Here is a 23140-nt window from a genome sequence, read left to right as displayed (position 1 = left end):
GCCACTCCAATACCTTGACTTTGTTGTCCTTAAGCCATTTTGCCACAACTTTGGAAGTATCCTTGGGGTCATTGTCCATTTGGAAGACCCATTTGCGACCAAGCTTTAACTTTCTGACTGATGTCTTGAGATGTTGCTTCAATATATCCCACATAATTTCCCCTCCTCATGATGCCATCTATTTTGTGAAGGTCCTCCTGCAGCAAAGCACCACCACAACATGATGCTGCCATCCCCATGCTTCACGGTTGGGATGGTGTTCTTCAGCTTGCTAGCCTCCCCTCTTTTCCTCCAAACATAACGATGGTCAATATGGCTAAACAGTTCTATTTGTGTGTCATCAGACCAGAGGACATTTTTCCAAAAAGCAGGTTTGTCCCCATGTGGAGTTGCAAACCGTAGTTTTGTCTTTTTTATGGCTGTTTTGGAGCAGTAGCATCTTCCGTCCTGAGCGGTATTTCAGATTATGTCGATATAGGACTTGTTTTACTGTGGATATAGATACTTTTGAACCTGTTAACTCCAGCATCTTCACAATGTCCTTTGCTGTTGTTCTGAGATTGATTTGCACTTTTCGCACCAAAGTACGTTCATCTCTAGGAGACAGAACGTGTCTCCTTCCTGAGCGGTATGACGGCTGCGTGGTCCCATGGTGTTTATACTTGCATACTATTGTTTGTCGTGATGAACGTGGTACCTTAGGGCGTTTGTAAATTGCTTCCAAGGACGAACCAGACTTGTGGAGGTCTACCATTTTTTTCTGAGGTCTTGGCTGATTTTGTTTTGATTTTCCCATTATGTCAAGCAAAGAGACACTGAGTTTGAAGGTAGGCCTTGAAATACATCCACAGGTACACCTCCAATTGACTCAAATTATGTCAATTAGCCTATCAGAAGATTCTAAAGATATTATGAATTATAAGTGAAATAATCTGTCTGTGAACTATTGTTGGAAAAAATACCTATGTCATGCACACAGTAGATGTCCTAACCGACTTGCCAAAACTATAGTTTGTTAACAAGAAATTTGTGGAGTGGATGAAAAACTAGTTTTAATTACTCCAACCTAAGTGTATGTAAGCTTCCAACTTCAACTGTACATACACCTATAAATACTCATACATACATATATACCAGTCAAAGTTTGGACACACCTACTCATTCAATTATTAATTTTTACTACTTTATACATTGTAGAATAATAGTGAAGACATCAAAACTATGAAATAACACATATGGAATCATTTAGTAGCCAAAAAAGTGTTAAACAAATCAAAATATATTTTCTATTTGAGATTCTTCAAAGTAACCACCCTTTGTCTTGATGACAGCTTCGCACACTCTTGGCATTCTCTCAACCAGCTTCATGAGGATGTCACCCGGAATGTATTTCAATTAACAGGTGTGCCTTGTTAAAAGTTAATTTGTGGAATTTCTTTCCTTCTTAATGCGTTTGAGCCAATCAGTTGTATTGTGACAGGGTAGGGGGTATACAGAAGATAGCTAAAATATAGTCCATCATTACTTTAAGATGTGAAGGTCAGTGATTCCGGGAACATTTCAACAACTTAAAGAAAAAGAGAAAAGTCAGAACAAAACCTCTGTATTCTTTCAGGTCCTCTAACACTACACAGCCCATTCAAATAAGAAAAGCTTGATGATGAGTTGGATATTTGAATCAACTGTGCTAGGGCACAAACCAAACCCTCACCCAGAAAACACATCCACAAACACAATCCTTCATAATACACGCAGGAGGGAAAACACTGGAAAGTCAAGACACAATCAGAGTCTCTGGGGACTACTGGCCCATCATGTATTGGGCCTTCATCTGTCCTCTGTTCCACTGTTCAGTCTACGTTCATATCTCCTGTGTGTATTATCTCATGTCTTTTCATGTGTCTTAACTGGGTAAAACTCTTTCCACACTGGGAGCAGTGATGAGGCTTCTCTCCCGTGTGCGTCCTCTCATGTCTTCTCAGGTCCCCTAACCAGGCAAAACTCTTTTCACATTGGGAGCAGTGGTATGGCTTCTCCCCTGTGTGTATTCTCTCATGCTGGTTCAGTTGTCCTTTCAGCTTAAAACTCTTTCCACACTGGGAGCAGTGATGAGGCTTATTTCCTGTGTGTGTCCTCTCATGTCTTTTCAAACTCGCTAACGAGGAAAAACTCTTTCCACACTGTGAGCAGTGGAAATGCTTCTCTAGCTTCTCCCCTGTGTGTATTCTCTCATGCACTTTCAGGTATTCTTTAAGGTTAAAACTCTTTCCACACTGGGGGCAGTGATGAGTCTTATTTCCTGTGTGTGTCCTCTCATGTCTTTTCAGGCTTGCTAACATGGAAAAACTCTTTCCACACTGGGAGCATTGGAAAGGTTTATCGCCTGTGTGTGTCCTCTCATGTCTTTTCAGGCAACCTGATGAGGAAAATCTCTTTACACAAAGGGAGCAGGGGTAAGGCTTCTCCCTTGTATGCTGTATCTTATGCTCTTTCAGACTTCCTAACTGGGTAAATCTCTTTCCACACTGGGAGCAGTAGTAAGGCTTATCTCCTGTGTGTATTCTCTCGTGTATTTTCAGGCTCCCTAACTCTGTAAAACTGTTTTCACATTGGGAGCAGTGGTAAGGCTTCTCCTTTGTGTGATTTATCTTGTGTATTTTCAAGCTCCCTAACACGGTAAAACTCTTTCCGCAAAGGGAGCAGTGATAAGGCTTCTCCGCTGTGTGCAAAGTCTTGTGGCCTTTCAGGTCCCACAACTGGTTAAAACCCTTTCCACAGTGGGAGCAGTGGTACGGCTTTTCTCCTGTATGTATTCTCTCATGCCGCTTCAAGTTTCCTAACTGGCTAAAACCTTTTTCACACTTGGAGCAGTGGTATGGCTTTTTTCCTGTATGTATTCTCTCATGTGTTTTCAGGTCCCCTAACTGGTTAAAACCTTTTCTACAGTGGGAGCAGTGGTGTCGTCTTGCTGGTTTGGACGTCTCTGGTTCCTCTGAGTCTGGTCTTTCTCCTGCAAAAGACATAGTGTTGATTTAAATAGAGACCTGAATGAAACCTCCACAACTATCTTGCGAGGAGGTTGAATTCAAATCAGATCCTTCAATATTATTATTTGACCCTGCTGGTCATCTATGATCGTTTGAACATCTTGGCCATGTAGTGTTATAATCTCCACCTGGCACAGCCAGAAGAGGACTGGCCACCCCTCAGAGCCTGGTTCCTCTCTAGGTTTCTTCCTAGGTTCTGGCCTTTCTAGGGAGTTTTTCTAGCCACCATGCTTCTACACCTGCATTGCTTGTTGTTTGGGGTTTTAGGCTGGGTTTCTGTATAGCATCTTGTGACATCGGCTGATGTACAAAGGGCTTTATAAATACATGTGGTTGAATAACCCGAGGCCAGATTACAAAACAAAATCTAATTTAAAAGAATCTTGGTGTAATTTGAATAAGTAGGAGTCATTTTTTACTTTTCCAAAAGCTGAAGGTTGACTGAAAATGACTTGCATTGCTACAGGAAGGACGAGAGGAATCATGGCATTGACAAACTATATTTAGTGGAGCCAAATCTTTTAGCCCATTCCAACTCTAGTGGATCTGTGGTAGTAATGAGCTGTGTAGTAGCCCTATCTGATTATCTGTGGTAGGGCTACTACACAGCTCATTACTATCTTATTATCTGTGGTAGTAATGAGCTGTGGAGTAGCCCTATCTGATTATCTGTGGTAGTAATGAGCTGTGTAGTAGCCAAGGTCTATGTGGTTATCTGTGGTAGTAATGAGCTGTGTAGAAGCCCTATCTGATTATCTTTGGTAGTAATAAGCTGTGTAGTAGCCTGTATTCTGGTTATCTGTGGTAGTAATGAGCTGTGGAGTAGCCCTATCTGATTATCTGTGGTGGTAATGAGCTGTGTAGTAGCCAAGGTCTATGTGGTTATCTGTGGTAGTAATGAGCTGTGTAGTAGCCCTATCTGATTATCTGTGGTCGTAATGAGCTGTGTAGTAGCCCTATCTTATTATCTGTGGTAGTAATGAGCTGTGGAGTAGCCCTATCTGATTATCTGTGGTAGTAATGAGCTGTGTAGTAGCCCTATCTGATTATCTGTGGTAATAATGAGCTGTGTAGTAGCCCTATGTGGTTATCTGTGGTAGTAATGAGCTGTGTAGTAGCCCTATCTGATTATCTGTGGTAGTAATGAGCTGTGTAGTAGCCAAGGTCTATGTGGTTATCTGTGGTAGTAATGAGCTGTGTAGTAGCCCTATCTGGCTATCTGTGGTAGTAATGAGCTGTGTAGTAGCACTATCTGGTTATCTAATAGACCTCGGCCAACGACACATTTATTTCCTCAGCTTTCCTTTGCTGTGGCCTCAGTTTGCCTTTCACTCCTCATTGAATTTTTCCATCTTGGTATTGTTTTCTCAATCTCACTTATTGTGAGATTTGTCATTCCGAATATATATAATTTCTGATTGGATATTTTGCACTCTTTTATACAGACCCCTTGACTTTTTCCACATTTTGTTACATTACATTCTTGTTCTAAAAAGGATTACATTTATTTTACTAAGATTTTTATTCTACACACAATACCCCACAATGACTGACAAAGCGAAAACAGGTGTGTATAAATTTTTGCAAATGTATTGTTTTTAAATCTGGAACTAAGTTAAGACCCTTAACTCAGTACTTGATGAAGCAGACTCCCTCTAACCGTGATACCACAGTAATTTCTGTTAAGGTCGGCAGGTAGCCCAGTGGGGCGGATAGATCATTGGACCAGTAGCCGAAAGGTTGCAAGATCAAATCCCTGAGCTGACAAGGTCAAAATCTGTCCTTCTGCCACTGAACAAGGCAGTTAACCCACTGTTCCTAGGCCGTCATTGAAAACAGCATTTTGTTCTTAACTGACATGTCTAGTCAAATAAAGGTAACATTAAAAAAATAAAAAGGTGTGAAAATGAACTAAACGATTTGGTATCTTTTTGATTATGGAAGATTGAATAAGCGTACGTGAAACTGTTTGTTTGGAATCATTTGTAGCTGTCGTTTCTATCTGAGCATTAGAGGACACCCGACTCAGTTTCCATCCCAGAAAACACGCGCTACCGTAAAGTGTTGTCTACCCACTTCCGAAATTTCAGGCAGAAACAGATGCATATGGGTGGCTCATTTGACCAAATCAAATCACATTTATTCATATAGCTCTTCTTACATCAGCTGATATCTCAAAGTGCTGTACAGAAACCCAGAATAAAACCCCAAACAACAAGCAATGCAGGTGTAGAAGCACGAAGCACTTGACCGCAGTCTTTAACACTGCACATTAGTTCAATAGATAAAACAACTACAGAATTTGTTCCACTGTTTTTAAAATAGCACTTACTGGTGTTAATCAGATCTCCAGTCTCCTCCAATGTGACAGTGATCTCCCCCTCCTCCTTCATTCCCTCTTTCACTCTTAAAGATTCTTCCTCTTCTTTCACCGTAACTTCTTCCTCTTTCAATGTAACAGCCTCACCCTCTACTTCTTGTTTAACTGTGACAGCCTCACCCTCTACTTCTTGTTTAACTGTGACAGCCTCACCCTCTACTTCTTGTTTAACTGTGACAGCCTCCTCTTCCTTCTCCTCTTTCACGGGGGCGTCTTTCTCCGTCCAGCAGACCTCCTCTTCTTTAGCAGGGAGGGAGTAGCTTTGTGAACTCATGGTCGAGGATGTTAGCAAGCTAGTTAGCATTAGCCGAGGGTTATTTAGCTAGAAAGCTAATAACGTAAAAAGTAAATTAAATAGAGTAACCAGACAGTGTGTTTAAAACACTGAGGTTAATATACACAAAAATGGCCTAAAGCGCTTCAATGTTTTAGTTTTATGTTGGCTAGCACGCTACCGAGGTGGATGAATTGCTGTTGTCGAAAAAACATCCCGTCCACTACATTATACGTCACGCAAGAGGCGTCACCTGAAAAACTCTCATCGTCACCTGCTGGCTGGAGTGAGTAATACAGTTGAACAAAAACAACATTCTGGAAAACAACGTAAACAAATAATTGTTAAATAACCAGTTCTCTTACTTCTTACAGATATTAATTTCCTCTACGCAAATGTAGTGGCTGAATAGGGATTTGCACATTATGAATCAACCCTGTTAGGAATCAACCAGGCCATCAGGGCCAGCAAGGCCTTCTCTGCTGCCCTAAATCATCAGAATATACTTTTAAAAATATATATTTTCCCACAAATATGTATTACATTATTCCCCAGAGTAAGAGTTATACTCTTCATTTCATAGCTTTCCTCTTGGTTGCACTGCTTCCAGCCCCAGGTTGAGATTTGGAGGGCTGGTCTTTATGTTAGATCTTTTATCCAATCATATTCAGCCATCATGTGTTGCCAGGGATCTAAAATCTGCCCTCAGGCCTTCAGAATCAACAGTGCGGGCGCTTGTAGTTTAAAGTGAATGAAAATGAAAATTTAGTGTCAACCAATCAGCTTTAGAGTTGGCTATTGTACGCCTGCTGGCTGGCTCGTGTTACACAGGAGCCAGCTAGCAGGCGTTGTGCTTGCACGTCTTTTGATTGGATTACCAATATTGAGAGGCAAGTCCTATGGGCAGGTATATGCAGAACTAGGAAACTGAATTTGATACGAATTAATTCGCGTACTACTAAGCTGTTTCTTCAACCCACAATGGCGGAAGGAGGAGAAGATATCGATTTGGTCGAGGATATAATTATAACGCCATTCCCAAGACAAACTTTTCAAGAAAAGTTAGACATTGTAAGGAGAGGTCGGCCGACGCTACAAAGCCTGTCACAGGCGGGAAATTGGTTCGTTCGCCACTTTCAAAGTTCCAACTACGAGCGCTATCAATGGCTCACAGGCTCCGAGAAGCACTGCAAACTGTACTGCTGGGAATGCCTATTATTTGCAAGTGATCGACTTGGTGTTTGGAGCCACACTGGCTTTGCAAACTTGAGTTGTCTACGCAAGGCAGCAACGAGACACCAAAGTACGGCTGGGCACTTAACAGGGAATGGTGCCTTTGAAAACTTTTGGGGACACCAGAGTGGATCGACAGCTCAACGAACAAGCGCGGGCCACGGAGCTGCACAATGAAAAGGTGAAGAAAAATAGATGAATATTGAAAAGACTCATTGATTGTGTTTTTGGGTAAACAGGAACTGTATTTTTTATTTATTTTTTGGACTTAAAGCTCAAAGTTTGTGGACCAGAAAATGGATAGAAGAAGAATATTAATATAACTCTGTTGCACTCGACTACGTTCTTGCCTATTAGTTGAACTGTACTGTATTCTTCCCCTGCAATTCTCCGAATAAAAATGTAAATTTCAAGGTGACGCAACGCCTGGTTATACTGCGTTTCTGTCTAAATGTATAGTGTCTAGAGCCGTGGCATCATAATGATGGTAATAAGAGGTGGATTTATTCGGGTGGCACTGTGTAGGACCTCACTGAAGTCCCCAGGCACACCACTGCCTTAACCCCAACCTTAACCCCATAACCCCAACCCCTAGCCTAGCTAATGTTAGCCACAACAAATAGAAATTCGTAACATATCATACGAAATGGAGTGTCTCGGCATTACACGTAATTTCAATGAAAATTACAATTGAACCAAAGTGGAATAGACGTTGAATTGATGTCTGTGCCCAGTGGGTTGCTAGTTATAAATATATTTGATAGTCTAGTGTCTGGCTACCAAAGCAAGCCAGCTAGCAACTAGCAAAGTAAATATGACATTAAATGGGACAACCAGCCACATCCGAGAGAAGTGCGTTTAAAACACAGCGGCAAATATACACAGAAAGCGCTGTAGCCATTTCCTGCAGTCATTTATGCTGCAATTATTTATTTACATTTATTTCAGAATTTCGTTGTAAATAAAGGCTCATTCAAACATGCCGACAGAAATCTGGTGTTTCTATGTCAAACAGTTTTGTTATTTCTTATGTGATGTATATAGTGTAATAAACAAACCAAAACGTGTCTTTTTTTGTTGTTGCCCATAAACCATGTATGTGAGATGTATACTTTTCTTTAAAAGTATATTTGTTTTGAGACTACCAAGAATCACTCGGTGTGACCCTGATTTAGCCCCCTTTGCAGAAAAAGGTTAAGAGCTTCAATGTTTCGGCTATGTTGGTTACCAAGGTAACTGACGAGCTGTTGTTGACGAAGCGTCCCGTCCACTAGATTATACGTCACACTGGCCACACCATTTACTACCGACTGAAGTTGGTAATGCCCTGAACTAGGAAACTCAAACATTTCTGACTTGCTGATTAGTTGAACGCAAGTTTCCTAGTTCCGACTAGCACGTGAACGTGGTAAAAATCTTTATTTTATTTTTATTTTCAGACAAAACTTATATTTTTCATGTATTTTTATTTAAAAAACTATATGGATACTTACAAAAGAGAAGCATGTGTTGATCAGAACAGATATTTAATGATATCAAACAGATCACCTCACAATATGCAGCTGGATCTATACTGCTCCTACATAGTATAACAATGCAATGTATATAATGAACAGACGAGGTCTATACTGCTCCTACATGGTGTAACAATACAATGTATATAGTGAACTGCTCCTACATGGTGTAACAATACATCATGTAGATGTATATAATGAACAGACAAGGTCTATACTGCTCCTACATGCTTGCCACAGATTGCGTGCAAGGATTCAAAATCATCACAGCACAGCTACATCATTCCATACATCACAGGGGTGGTGCGGCAGGGTAGCCTAGTGGTTAGAGCGTTGGACTAGTAACCGGAAGGTTGCAAGTTCAAACCCCCGAGCTGACAAGGTACAAATCAGGTACAGTGAATTTGTTCTTTAACTGACTTGCCTAGTTAAATGAAGGTAAAAAAAAAAAAATAAGAGAACTGACTAAACATCTCACCAATTGCTCTACCAGGTACAAAGCTTGTCAAAAAGAAGCAGATGAGCAGAAGAAGCCACACCAGATGGGACACCAATGTAGAGTTGGGCTGTATATTGTGATTAAACAGTGAAATAAGACCTGTACATGTGAAGTAATTATTATTTTTTTTTTAACTAAGTACATTCACAACTATTTTAAATACATCCAAATAATTCTAATATAATATCTTTCAAATTCTTAATCTGATATGTAGTTGAAGAATTTGTAAATACATTCCATTATTCAACTGGTTATTTTTTTCATATCTAGGTAATGTAAACACTGGTTTTGAAATGAATGAAGACCTGCTCCAATGGCGTCTTCTACCCGTGTGTCTCTCTCATTTTCTTTTGGGCCCCTTAACTGAAGAAAACCCTTTCTTCACTGGGAGCAAAGGTGAGGCTACACTCATGTGTGTGTCCTCTCGTGTGTTTTTAGGTGCACTAACTGAACAAAACCCTTTCCACACTGGGAACAGAGGTGAGGCTTCTCTCCTGTGTGTGTCATTTTATGCGTTTTCAGGCTCACTACCCAGTTAAACCCCTTTCCACACTGAGAGCACTGGAATGGTTGTTCTCGTGTGTATTCTCATATGCTCTTTCAGATGCCATGAGTGAATATATCCCTTTCCACACTGAGAACATTGGAAAGGCCTCTCTACTAAGTGTGTTCTCTCATGTGATTTCAGGTCCCCTGATGAGAAAAATGTATGTTCACACTGGGAGCATTGATACGGCTTCTCTCCAGTGTGTGTTCTTTCATGCACTTTTAAATGCCCTGACTGTCCAAAACTCTTTCCACACTGAGAGCAGTGATGAGGCTTCTCCCTGTATGTGTTCTTTCATGATCTTTCAGCTTCCCTCTCTGGGTAAAACTCTTTCCACACTGGGAGCATTGGAAGGGCTTCTCTCCTGTGTGTATTCTTTCATGGTCTTTCAGATGCGATGACTGGATAAATCCCTTTCCACACTGAGAGCATTGGAAAGGCCTCTCTACTAAGTGTGTTTTCTCATGTGATTTCAAGTACCCTGATGACAAAAATGTCTTTTCACACTGGGAGCACTGATATGGCTTCTCTCCAGTGTGTGTTCTTTCATGCACCTTTAAATGCCCTGACTGTCCAAAACCCTTTCCACACTGAGAGCAGTGATGAGGCTTCTCACCTGTATGTCTTCTTTCATGATTTGTCAGCTTCCCTCTCTGGGTAAAACTCTTTCCACACTGGGAGCATTGGAATGGCTTCTCTCCTGTGTGTATTCTTTCATGCTCTTTCAGATGCGATGACTGGATAAATCCCTTTCCACACTGAGAGCATTGGAAAGGCCTCTCTACTAAGTGTGTTTTCTCATGTGATTTCAGGTCCCCTGATGAGAAAAATGTATTTTCACACTGCGAGCATTGATATGGCTTCTCTCCAGTATGTGTTCTTTCATGCACCTTTAGATGCCCTGACTGTCCAAAACCCTTTCCACACTGGGAGCAGTGATAAGGCTTCTCCCCTGTATGTGTTCTCATATGTTGTTTCAGGTGCCCTAACCGGATAAATCTCTTTCCACACTGGGAACAGTGGTGGGGTCTTGCTGGTTTGGATGTCACTGGGGCCGATTCCCCTGTAAGACTCTTCCTAGTGTCAGAGCGAGAGTCTGGCCTCTCTCCTGTCAAAGACAAACATAGTATATTTGGTTAAAACAGAATGAATGAAACCTACACATGATAAAAATGTCTTATGCGGTTTAATCAAGTCTAGATCCCTCATTAGAAAATGGGCAGTTTGGATCCTGAATGGATCCTGAATGCTGATTGGTTGATACACATTTGCAATAATCCACTGGTAATACATGTTAACAGTTCCATTTGAACTATCCCAAAAGATCCACTGTCCCACAGCCCAGCCAGGCCATTTATAAACTAATCTCCACTGTCCCACAGCCCAGCCGGGTAATTTATGAACTAATCTCCACTGGAAGAAAAGCATATAAGCATACGGTCATCATTAACCCATGGCTACTAGCCTAACATTTGGTTTGGAACAGAGGGACATCATTAACCCATGGCTACAAGCCTAACATTTGGTTTGGAACAGAAGGACATCATTAACCCAAGGCTACAAGCCTAACATTTGGTTTGGAACAGAGGGACATCATTAACCCATGGCTACTAGCCTAACATTTGGTTTGGAACAGAGGGACATCATTAACCCATGGCTACTAGCCTAACATTATTATCAATAACACACTATAAAGGACTGTTTCAACCCTGTGGATTGTAATCAACACACTATAAAGGACTGTTTCAACCCTGTGGATTGTAATCAACAACGCACTATTAACTTCTTGGGATAGGGGGCAGCATTGGGAAGTTTGGATGAAAAGCGTGCCCAGAGTAAACTGCCTGTTTCTCAGGCCCAGAAGCTAATATATGCATATTATTAGTAGATGTGGATAGAAAACACTCTAAAGTTTCCTAAACTGTTAAAATAAAATAATCTGTGAGTATAACAGAACTCATACGGCAGGCAAAAACCTGAGAAAAAATCCAAACAGGAAGTGGGAAATCCGAGGTTCGTAGTTTTTTTTTTTTTTAAGTGATTGCCGATCCAATATCCTGTGTCTATGGGGTCAGATTGCACTTCCTAAGGCTTCCACTAGATGTCACCAGTCTTCTATTGTGAAAGGGGAGAGAATAAGACCACTCAAAGCAGGTGGCTCAGCTGAAAGCCTTGAGTTGTTTATCGCGTGCGGCCATGAGCTCCGTTCCCTTTCATTTCTAGTGAAACAACGGAATAGTCCAGTTGGAATATTATTGAAGATTTATGATAAAAACATCCTAAAGATTGATTATATACATCATTTGACATGTTTCTACGAACTTTAATGGAATGGACTACACGTCCGAACAAAAAGGAGGTATTTGGACATAAAGATGAACTTTATGGAACAAAACTAACATTTATTTCCATACCCAACTATAACATCTTCCGTCAAGATAGAACTGCCAAAGGGGGAGGAGTTACAGTCTACTGCAGAGATAGCCTGCAAAGTAATGTCATACTTTCCAGGTCCATACCCAAACAGTTCGAACTACTAATTCTGAAAATTACTCTCTCCAGAAATAAGTCTCTCACTGTTGCCGCCTGCTACCGACCCCCCTCAGCTCCCAGCTGTGCCCTGGACACCATTTGTGAATTAATTGCCCCCCATCTAGCTTCAGAGTTTGTTCTGTTAGGTGACCTAAACTGGGATATGCTTAACACCCCGGCAGTCCTACAATCTAAGCTAGATGCCCTCAATCTCACACAAATCATCAAGGAACCCACCAGGTACAACCCTAACTCTGTAAGCAAGGGCACCCTCATAGACGTCATCCTGACCAACTGGCCCTCCAAATACACCTCCGCTGTCTACAATCAGGATCTCAGCGACCACTGCCTCATTGCCTGTATCCGCTACGGTGCCGCAGTCAAACGACCACCCCTCATCACTGTCAAACGCTCCCTAAAACACTTCTGTGAGCAGGCCTTTCTAATCGACCTGGCCCGGGTACCCTGGAAGGACATTGACCTCATCCCGTCAGTTGAGGATGCCTGGTCATTCTTTAAGAGTAACTTCCTCACCATTTTAGATATGCATGCTCCGTTCAAAAAATGCAGAACTAAGAACAGATACAGCCCTTGGTTCACTCCAGACCTGACTGCCCTCGACCAGCACAAAAACATCCTGTGGCGGACTGCAATTGCATCGAACAGTCCCCGCGATATGCAACTGTTCAGGGAAGTCAGGAACCAATACACGCAGTCAGTCAGGAAAGCTAAGGCCAGCTTCTTCAGGCAGAAGTTTGCATCCTGTAGCTCCAACTCCAAAAAGTTCTGGGACACTGAAGTCCATGGAGAACAAGAGCACCTCCTCCCAGCTGCCCACTGCACTGAGGCTAGGGAACACGGTCACCACCGACAAATCCATGATTATTGAAAACTTCAACAAGCATTTCTCAACGGCTGGCCATGCCTTCCGCCTGGCTACTCCAACCTCGACCAACAGCTCCGGCTCCCCCGCAGCTCCTCGCCCAAGCCTCTCCAGGTTCTCCTTTACCCAAATCCAGATAGCAGATGTTCTGAAAGAGCTGCAAAACCTGGACCCGTATAAATCAGCTGGGCTTGACAATCTGGACCCTCTATTTCTGAAACTATCCGCCGCCATTGTCGCAACCCCTATTACCAGCCTGTTCAACCTCTCTTTCATATCGTCTGAGATCCCCAAGGATTGGAAAGCTGCCACAGTCATCCCCCTCTTAAAAGGGGGAGACACCCTGGACCCAAACTGTTACAGACCTATATCCATTCTGCATTGCCTATCTAAGGTCTTCGAAAGACAAGTCAACAAACAGGTCACTGACCATCTCGAATCCCACCGTACCTTCTCCGCTATGCAATCTGGTTTCCGAGCCGGTCACGGGTGCACCTCAGCCACACTCAAGGTACTAAACGACATCATAACCGCTATCGATAAAAGACAGTACTGTGCAGCAGTCTTCATCAACCTTGCCAAGGCTTTCGACTCTGTCAATCACCATATTCTTATCGGCAGACTCAGTAGCCTCGGTTTTTCAGATGACTGCCTTGCCTGGTTCACCAATTACTTTGCAGACAGAGTTCAGTGTGTCAAATCAGAGGGCATGCTGTCCGGTCCTCTGGCAGTCTCTATGGGGGTGCCACAGGGTTCAATTCTCAGGCCGACTCTTTTCTCTGTATATATCAATGATGTTGCTCTTGCTGCGGGCGATTCCCTGATCCACCTCTACGCAGACGACACCATTCTATATACTTTCGGCCCTTCATTGGACACTGTGCTATCTAACCTCCAAACGAGCTTCAATGCCATACAACACTCCTTCCGTGGCCTCCAACTGCTCTTAAACGCCAGTAAAACCAAATGCATGCTTTTCAACCGATCGCTGCCTGCACCCGCATGCCTGACTAGCATCACCACACTGGATGGTTCCGACCTTGAATATGTGGACACCTATAAGTACCTAGGTGTCTGGCTAGACTGCAAACTCTCCTTCCAGACCCATATCAAACATCTCCAATCGAAAATCAAATCAAGAGTCGGCTTTCTATTCCGTAACAAAGCCTCCTTCACTCACGCTGCCAAGCTTACCCTAGTAAAACTGACTATCCTACCGATCCTCGACTTCGGCGATGTCATCTACAAAATTGCTTCCAACACTCTTCTCAGCAAACTGGATGCAGTTTATCACAGTGCCATCCGTTTTGTCACTAAAGCACCTTATACTACCCACCACTGCGACTTGTATGCTCTAGTCGGCTGGCCCTCGATACATATTCGTCGCAAGACCCACTGGCTACAGGTCGTCTACAAGGCCATGCTAGGTAAAGCTCCGCCTTATCTCAGTTCACTGGTCACGATGGCAACACCCATCCGTAGCACGCGCTCCAGCAGGTGTATCTCACTGATCAGCCCTAAAGCCAACACCTCATTCGGCCGCCTTTCGTTCCAGTACTCTGCTGCCTGTGACTGGAACGAATTGCAAAAATCGCTGAAGTTGGAGACCTTTATCTCCCTCACCAACTTCAAACATCAGCTATCTGAGCAGCTAACCGATCGCTGCAGCTGTACATAATCTATTGGTAAATAGCCGACCCATTTTCACCTACCTCATCCCCACAGTTTTTATTTATTTACTTTTCTGCTCTTTTGCACACCAATATCTCTACCTGTACATGATCATTTATCAATCCAGTGTTAATCTGCAATATTGTAATTATTTGCCTACCTCCTCATGCCTTTTGCACACATTGTATATAGACTCCCCTTTTTTTCTACTGTGTTATTGACTTGTTAATTGTTTACTCCATGTGTAACTCTGTGTTGTCTGTTCACACTGCTATGCTTTATCTTGGCCAGGTCGCAGTTGTAAATGAGAACTTGTTCTCAACTAGCCTACCTGGTTAAATAAAGGTGAAATAAATAAAAATACAAATAAAATGGAGACCTGAGAGTGCCATCAGATGAAGATAATCAAAGGTAAGTGATTAATTTGAACGCTATTTCTGACTTTTGTGACACCTCTCCTTGGTTGGAAAATGGTTGTATGCTTTTCTGTGGCTAGGCGCTGTCCTAACATAATCGCGTCACGGTCACTGTGGTTGGATTTACAACAAGTGTATCTTAAAAATGGTGTAAAATACATGTATGTTTGAGGAATTTTTATTATGGAATTTCTGTTGTTTTGAAATTGGCTCCCTGCAGTTTCACTGGCTGTTGAAGAGGTGGGACGCTAACGTCTCACCTACCCTAGAGAGGTTAAACATAAAATAAGTAAATAAGTAATTTAAAGTGTTAGTCCAAAACTTGTTTTTACGTCGAAGACACAAAGTTTGACACCTGCTGTTTAAATGGACCAATTTCTTATTGAGACGTTCACAGATGTTCAACATTTTGATTATCGCTGATGTCATATTTTGTGTAAAGTAAAAAATAAGGTGAAATATTTGGGTAAATGTTCCTAAAACTGATAGTAACTACAATAAACAAAAATATAAACGCAACATGTAAAGTGTTGGATGTTACATGAGCCGAAAAAAAGATGGCAGAATTCTTAACATCCCTGTTAGTGAACATGTATTCTTTGCCAAGATAATCCATCCACCTCACAGGTGTGGCATATCAAGAAGCTGATTGAACAGCTTGATTATTACACAGGTGCACCTTGTGCTGGGGATAATAAAAGGCCACTCTAAAATGTGCAGTTTGTTCACACAACAATGCCACAGGTCTCTGAGGGAGTGGGCAATTGGCATGCTGACTGCAGGAATGTCAACTGGAGCTGTTGCCATGGAATTGAATGTACAACACCAGTCAAAAGTTTGGACTCACCTACTAAAGGGTTATTCTTTATTTTTACTATTTTCTGCATTGTAGAATAATAGTTAGACATCAAAACTATGAAATAACAGATTAAATCATGTCGTAACCACAAGTGTTAAAACCTCTTTGGGTTGCGGTGTTTGGACGTCCGGATGAAAAGCATTCCCAAAGTAAACCGCCTGCTACTCAGGCCCAGAAGCTAGGATATGCATGTAATTGGTAGATTTGGATGGACAACACTATAAAGTTACCAAAACCGTTAGATTAATGTCTGTGAGTATAACAGAACTGAAATGGCAGGCGAAACAAACTTTGGATAAGTTTATGAGTAACGTTTGGGGTTCATTCATTTGTATGCATTTTGATGAAGGGAAATCGTTGGATTATTGACTGAAGGGTGCCAGCTAAACTGAGTTTTTACGGATATAAAGAAGGACTTTATCGAATAAAAGGACAATTTGTAATGTAACTAGGACCTTTTGGAGTGCCAACAGAAGAAGATCTTCAAAGTTATTATATCGCTATTTCTGACTATTGTGTCACAACTGCCTGCTTGAATTCTGGGTTTCATGTTTTTGTATGCGGGGCGCTATCCTCAGATAATCTCATGGTTTGCTTTCGCCGTAAAGCCTTTTTGTAAGCTGACACCTTAACAAGAAGTTAAGCATTATTTTGATGTATTACACTTGTATTTATATGACTGTTAAATATTTATATTTCTGTTGTTTGAATTCCATGTGCTTTTTAATAGTTTTGATGTCTTCACTATTATTATTCTACAATAGAAAAGTCAAAATAAAGAAAAACCCTTGAATGAGGAGGTGTTCTAAAGCTTTTGACCAGTAGTGTAGAATAATATATTTGTAGATCCGAAGCAATACAGACCACAATGAAGTGTCTGGAGTTTAGTTTGCCTGTTCTCCAGTATTGTAAAGATAGGGGGGTTGACTGGGACAGGCAATGTAACATCCATAATGTTTTAAGGAAAAGTTTTTATAAAACAAGCACCTTACATTGGATCATCTTGAAACTCTCTCTCTAAATCTAACTTTCATCAAGGATTTATATCATCTATTGGTTTCTCTTTTCATTGGCAGAATCCTTTTTCAGTGTTATGATATTCATAACATCCATATACACTACTCTATCTTCCTGTCAACTAACAGAACTCGGCTGGTTGTCCTGGTAACAGATACCAGTGGACAGATCTATTTATTTGTTTAAACTAAACTACAGAACTTACTTTGAGTCAAATCTGATCCTTTCTTCTCTTCTCCTCCTCTCACAGTTCCACTCAGCCCCGTTGTTTTCCTGCAGTCCACCAGCAGCACAGACAACCTCTTCATACCCAGCAGTAAGGTGCTACTGGGAGAGGCACGACACGGGGACTCCGGGAAGGAGGAAGGGCTCGCGTTGTCCTGGTAACCATAAAGAGGGGACACAGACACATATCATTATGGATGCTGATGTCACTGTTGTCATAAAGTTCTTTACATAAACCCAGCCCCCGATAGACCAAGCTGTATGCTAGACCAGACCAAGCTGTACCATCTGGTGTTCTGATCTGGAGAGACTCTTCTCTTCCTCGTCGGCATCAGGATGTTGTTGAGGCTCCCCAGAGGATCCAGGATAGTCGTGTCTCTCTCCTGTGTGAACAATCATAGGGTCTTACAAGAGGCATTAATATCTCTGAACAGTGCCTACAATTTAACAAGAATATTAACAAGAAGTGTATCTTTAAACTGGTGGATAATACTTGTATGTTTGAGGAATTAAAAAAAATAGATTACTGTTGTTTGAATTTGGCGCCCTGCAATTTCACTGGCTGTTTCAACCCTGTGGATTATCATAATCACATTATTAAGGACTGTTTCAACCCTGTGGATTATTATCAACACACTATAAAGGACTGTTTCAACTAGAGGTCGACCGATTATGATTTTTCAACGCCGATACAGATACTGATTATTGGAGGACCAAAAAAGCCGATACCGATTAATCGGCCGATTTAAAAAAAAATGTATTTGTAATAATGACAATTACAACAATACTGAATTAACACTTATTTTCACTTAATATAATACATAAATAAAATCAATTTAGCATCAAATAAATAATGAAACTTGTTCAATTTGGTTTAAATAATGCAAAAACAAAGTGTTGGAGAAGTAAATAAATGGCAATATGTGCCATTTAAAAAAGCTCACGTTTGAGTTCCTTGCTCAGAACATGAGAACCTATGAAAGCTGGTGGTTCCTTTTAACATGAGACTTCAATATTCCAAGGTAAGAGGTTTTAGGTTGTAGTTAATATAGTATTTATAGGACTATTTCTCTCTATACCATTTGTATTTCATATACCTTTGACTATTGGATGTTCTTAGAGGCACTATAGTATTGCCAGTGTAACAGTATAGCTTCCATCCTTTTCATCGCCCCTACCTGGGCTCGAACCAGGAACACATCGACAACAGCCACACTCGAAGCAGCGTTACCCATCGCTCCACAAAAGCCGCGGCCCTTGCAAGGTGAACAACTACTCAAAATCTCAGAGCGAGTGACTTTGAAACGCTATTAGCACACACCCAGCTAACTAGCTAGCCATTTCACAATAATCCACAGGGTTAAGTGCCTTGTTGTTTCAATTCAATAACGCCATAGAGATTTCAATCGGATCGGTCTGTCTAACCTTATAGGCCTAACTCAAATACTACGGACCTAAGGCATTTTCTCTAATCTGGACGTTTCCTTCTCTCCCTATAGTGATGCTGTTTTTCAATGTTAACGTTTTGTTGATGGCCCTCGGTCTTTGTAGCTTTAACAATTCCTACAATACAGAATAAATTATTCAAGTATAGAACTTCAGTACAATACCCCTTAAAAAACACGATTTTTTTAAACAACTGCAGAGTTTGTGCCACTGTTTTTAAGACAGTACTCACTGGTGTTAATCAGATCTCCAGTGTCCTCTTCTTCACCCTTCTTCTCCTCCTCTTCACCCTCCTCCCCCTCTTTCACCATGACAGTCATATCTTCCTTTTCTTCCTCCTCTTTCACTCTAAAAACGTCCTCTTCCTCCTTCACCAACACAGCTTCTTCCTCCCCTTTCCATGTGACTGTCATCTCCCCCTCCTCCTTCACTAACACAGCTTCTTCCTCCCCTTTCCCTGTGACAGTCATCTCCCCCTCCTCTTCCTCCTTCACTAACACAGCTTCTTCCTCCCCTTTCACTGTGACAGTTATCTCCGGATCCTCGCCTTTCACGGTGACATCATCCTCCTCTTCCTCTTTCATGATAATGTTCAGCCCCAGAGCTTCTTTTTCCGACCAGCAGATCTCTTCTTTAATAGGGGTCGAATAGCTTATTGAGCTCATGGTGATGGATGTTAGTTGGCTAGCTCGTTAATTAGCATTAGCGACTGGAATACCTAGGATAGGATAAAGTAATCCTTCTCCCCTTTCCCTTGAAATGATTTAGATGCACTTTATTGTGAAAGTGGCTGTTCCTCTTTGTGAGAATGAATTCACTAATTTGTAAGTCGCTCTGGATAAGAGCGTCTGCTAAATGACTTAAATGTAATGTTAAATGTAGCGTAGTGGTAGGCCATCTTAACAAGTTAGCTGACTAACAACATATTTTTGACATTTAATAACTAGTAAGCAGACAGACTGTGTGCTTAAAACCCTAATATACACAAAATGGTGAAAAGAGCTCCGACGTTTTGGTTTGTATGTTTGCTAGCAAGCTAACTGTTGACGAGTCCGTCTTGCTGTTGAAAAAGCTTCCCGCTCCGTCCACTAAATTATACGTCACGCAAGAAAAATTACTTGAAAGACTCACATCGCCATCTGCTGACTGGAGTGGGTAACGCAATTTTGGAAAATATTCACCGAACCGTGTTTATTCTGCCAAACAATATGCCATAACAAAATAACCAGATATTTGTTTCCTTATGTAACGGATGTGAAATGGCGGTGGTGCGCACTAATATAGCGTTTCAATCGGTGACGTCACTCGCTCTGAGACCTTGAAGTCGTGGTTCCCCTTGCTCTGCAAAGTGCCGCGGCTTTTGTGGAGCGATGGGTAACGATACTTCGTGGGTGACTGTTGTTGATGTGTGCAGAGGGTCCCTGTTCGAGCCTGGATATGGCCGACAAAAGTTATACTGTTAGTTATAGCCGTTTCACATCCGCTACACACTGACTTCTTACCACTTTTGAGAGGCCTTTTGCCTCTTACCAGGCCGTCATTATAAACAACAATTTGTTCTTATTTGACCTGTCTTGTACGTACATTTTTTTAAATTAAAGTAACAGCTAATACTCTCTCCTCTACGCAGATTCTGTCCGTACAACCAGGGTTATAAAATGCATAGCAATATTTTTGCCGCACCACAATTCTCCAAACTGATCGAGGCTGGAAGAAAAAAAATCACCTGGATAATAATGGTTGAAATGATTAGGCTTCTTCTAGCTATCCTAGTTTAGCCTGGTCGGGATAATCCTACATCCTCTTTCTCAAGCCGAAATAATAGCTTTAGTAATTCTCTTCTATTTTTCCAGCTATTATGTTCAGTTGGTCCTCGATTCCGTTGACAGCGGCAAAATGGAACACTGCGGCTTGTTCGTGTCTGCTTCCTGGTCACATGGCCACCATGCATGGAGAGAGAGAGCGAGCGCAGATCAACACATTTCCTGCTGGACGAAGCCTCAGGCATCTTCTTTAAAAAAAATATATATATGTTTTTACTCTATAACCCAATGCAATTACTTTCTGTCCTTAGCCTTAGGGTTCCCCAGAAACAGGAAGTTACCTTTCACAGTATACAGGTGAGTTAGGTGGAAGCCGCTCCTACTCCTCAGAATAATGCGTTATAACTTCCGCTGACACGCCACTGCTCAGACTGGTAGTTTGTGTATCAACAGAGGCCTCGGACTTGATCAGGTGATCATCTGTCTGAAGCTACTGCAGTGACTACTTCCTGTGATGAGGTGTACCTCTGTCTGGAGCTACTGAAGTGACTACTTCCTGTGATCATCTGTCTGGAGCTACTGTGCAGTGACTACTTCCTGTGATCATCTGTCTGGAGCTACTGTGCAGTGACTACTTCCTGTGATCATCTGTCTGGAGCTACTGTGCAGTGACTACTTCCTGTGATCAGGTGTTCATCTGTCTGGAGCTACTGAAGTGACTACTCCCTGTGATCATCTGTCTGGAGCTACTGTGCAGTGACTACTTCCTGTGATCATCTGTCTGGAGCTACTGTGCAGTGACTACTTCCTGTGATCATCTGTCTGGAGCTACTGAAGTGACTACTCCCTGTGGACACAGCTACTGAATAAAGGGCTGCTTGAAGGTTTCCTAGCGATCCCCAGAGTTTCTGTCTGCTGCGTTAGATGGATGGACATGACGGCCATGATACAGTCTCAACAGAATCGACAGAAACGGGTAAGGCTGCGATCTCCATTGACAGCTGTCAGTTTTATATTATTATCACATTTATATTTTGACATTATTTTTCTACGTGTCTTCACCGTCATATTGTCAATATGTCTCATATCAAATGGAAGTGTTTTTTAATGTTTAAGGTAACTGGAAGTGTTTTTTAATGTTTAAGGTAACTGGAAGTGTTAGAAAAATCAGCCAATGGCCAGAAATGTCAAACTACACAAACAAACAATCTAAGATGACAGAAAAGTGATCAATCAAATATGATCATTTGTCTTAAAGGGATGGTTTTAGCTTTTCATCCAAACCAAGTTTTACTAAACTGGTTATTTAGCAACATCTCTAATCTCCTGGCTCTAAACTTTATTTACTAAACTGGTTGTTAGCAACATCTCTAATCTCCTGGCTCAACTTTATTTACTAAGCTGGTTGTTAGCAACATCTCTAATCTCCTGGCTCTAAACTTTATTTACTAAGCTGGTTGTTAGCAACATCTAATCTCCTGGCTCTAAACTTTATTTACTAAGCTGGTTGTTAGCAACATCTCTAATCTCCTGGCTCTAAACTTTATTTACTAAGCTGGTTATTTAGCAACATCTCTAATCTCCTGGCTCTAAACTTTATTTACAACACTAGTTGTTAGCAACATCTCTAATCTCCTGGCTCTAAACTTTATTTACTAAACTGGTTGTTTAACAACAGCTCTAATCTCCTGGCTCAAAGCTGTATTTACTAAACTGGTTATTTAGCAACATCTCGTCTCCTGACTCAAAGCTTTATTTACTAAACTGGTTGTTAGCAACATCTCAAAGCTTTATTTACTAAGCTGGTTGTTTAGCAACATTTCTAACCTCCTGGCTCTAAGCTTTATTTACTAAACTGGTTGTTTAGCAACATCTCATCTCCTGGCTCTAAGCTTTATTTAATAAACTGGTTGTTTAGCAACATCTCATCTCCTGGCTCTAAGCTTTATTTACTAAGCTAGTTGTTTAGCAGCATCTCATCTCCTGGCTCTTTGTTGCAATATAGTGGAGATGGAACCAGTTAGAGATGCATTTACAACGAGGAAGGAGCGAGAAGGGCAGACCTATTGTCTATACTTTAAAACATTCAATTAACCTTCTTCACACACACACGGTTATATCAAAGCTTTATTAAATTAGGCTGTCTCATATCAACGCTTTATTGTGATTGGTTAGGCTGTCTCATAAACATGATTATATCAACGCTTTATTGTGATTGGTTAGGCTGTCTCATTGTTGCGAGAATTATGTTCTCAATGTTCATAAACCACTTCAATTAAACTACTCAGTCTGCAACCCAGAATTTGTAAGATTCTGGTTGAATAAAACAGACGGAGGCCCAGCTATGATAGTCAAAATGTTTATTCACGTTGCACAAAACAAGTCCGTTGCACAAAACCATTCATATTATACGGGCTCCTTACGCACTTACATTCAAACACAAACAGTAGGTATAATACGCACACACTGTATCACCACCCAGCCGACAAAGATGAGGGAGACTGCGGGAAGCACTCCTTGTCCTCCCTCAAGATGAGGGAGACTGCGGGAAGCACTCCTTGTCCTCTCAAGATTGTCCTTGTCCCTCAAGATGAGGGAAGCACTCCTTGTCCTCCCTCAAGATGAGGGAGAGCGGGAAGCACCTTGTCCTCCTCAAGATGTCCTCCCCTCAAGATGAGGGAGACTGCGGGAAGCACTCCTTGTCCTCCCTCAAGATGAGGGAGACTGCGGGAAGCACTCCTTGTCCTCCCTCAAGATGAGGGAGACTGCGGGAAGCACTCCTTGTCCTCCCTCAAGATGAGGGAGACTGCGGGAAGCACTCCTTGTCCTCCCTC

At 41.7% G+C, this 23140-nt stretch overlaps 1 protein-coding gene across 3 annotated transcripts; it reads right to left on the bottom strand.

The window, feature by feature from the left end:
- Positions 1 to 1035: 1035 nt before the first annotated feature.
- LOC135537309 (zinc finger protein OZF-like) lies at positions 1036 to 19275 on the bottom strand. Of its 3 annotated transcripts, none has more exons than XM_064963511.1 (4): positions 18776 to 19275; positions 17383 to 17480; positions 17078 to 17252; positions 1036 to 3010 (listed from the first exon to the last, which is right to left on the bottom strand). In XM_064963511.1, the coding sequence occupies exons 1-4, from the start codon at positions 19206 to 19208 to the stop codon at positions 1851 to 1853; spliced, it is 1866 nt and encodes a 621-aa protein (XP_064819583.1). In that variant the 5' UTR covers positions 19209 to 19275; the 3' UTR covers positions 1036 to 1850. The 3 variants fall into 3 exon arrangements, with proteins under 3 accessions (XP_064819583.1, XP_064819585.1, XP_064819584.1); XM_064963512.1 differs by lacking the exon at positions 1036 to 3010 and adding an exon at positions 9637 to 10602; XM_064963513.1 differs by lacking the exons at positions 17078 to 17252; positions 17383 to 17480; positions 18776 to 19275 and adding an exon at positions 5380 to 5914.
- Positions 19276 to 23140: the final 3865 nt, after the last annotated feature.

The sequence above is a fragment of the Oncorhynchus masou genome, unplaced genomic scaffold, assembly GCF_036934945.1.
Source record: "Oncorhynchus masou masou isolate Uvic2021 unplaced genomic scaffold, UVic_Omas_1.1 unplaced_scaffold_750, whole genome shotgun sequence".
In the NCBI taxonomy this organism is placed as follows: Eukaryota; Metazoa; Chordata; class Actinopteri; order Salmoniformes; family Salmonidae; genus Oncorhynchus; species Oncorhynchus masou.
This window is presented reverse-complemented; position numbering and strand designations above follow the sequence as displayed.

Bases quoted from the DNA above. Each gene is read 5' to 3' on its own strand.
- LOC135537309 (XM_064963511.1), bottom strand. From the start codon at position 19,208: ATGAGCTCAATAAGCTATTCGACCCCTATTAAAGAAGAGATCTGCTGG. The intron at 17,481-18,775 runs GTGAGTACTGTC...TTGTTCACACAG, and splicing joins TGGAGATCTGATTAACACCA to GAGAGAGACACGACTATCCT. The intron at 17,253-17,382 runs GTACAGCTTGGT...TATGGTTACCAG, and splicing joins CCAGATCAGAACACCAGATG to GACAACGCGAGCCCTTCCTC.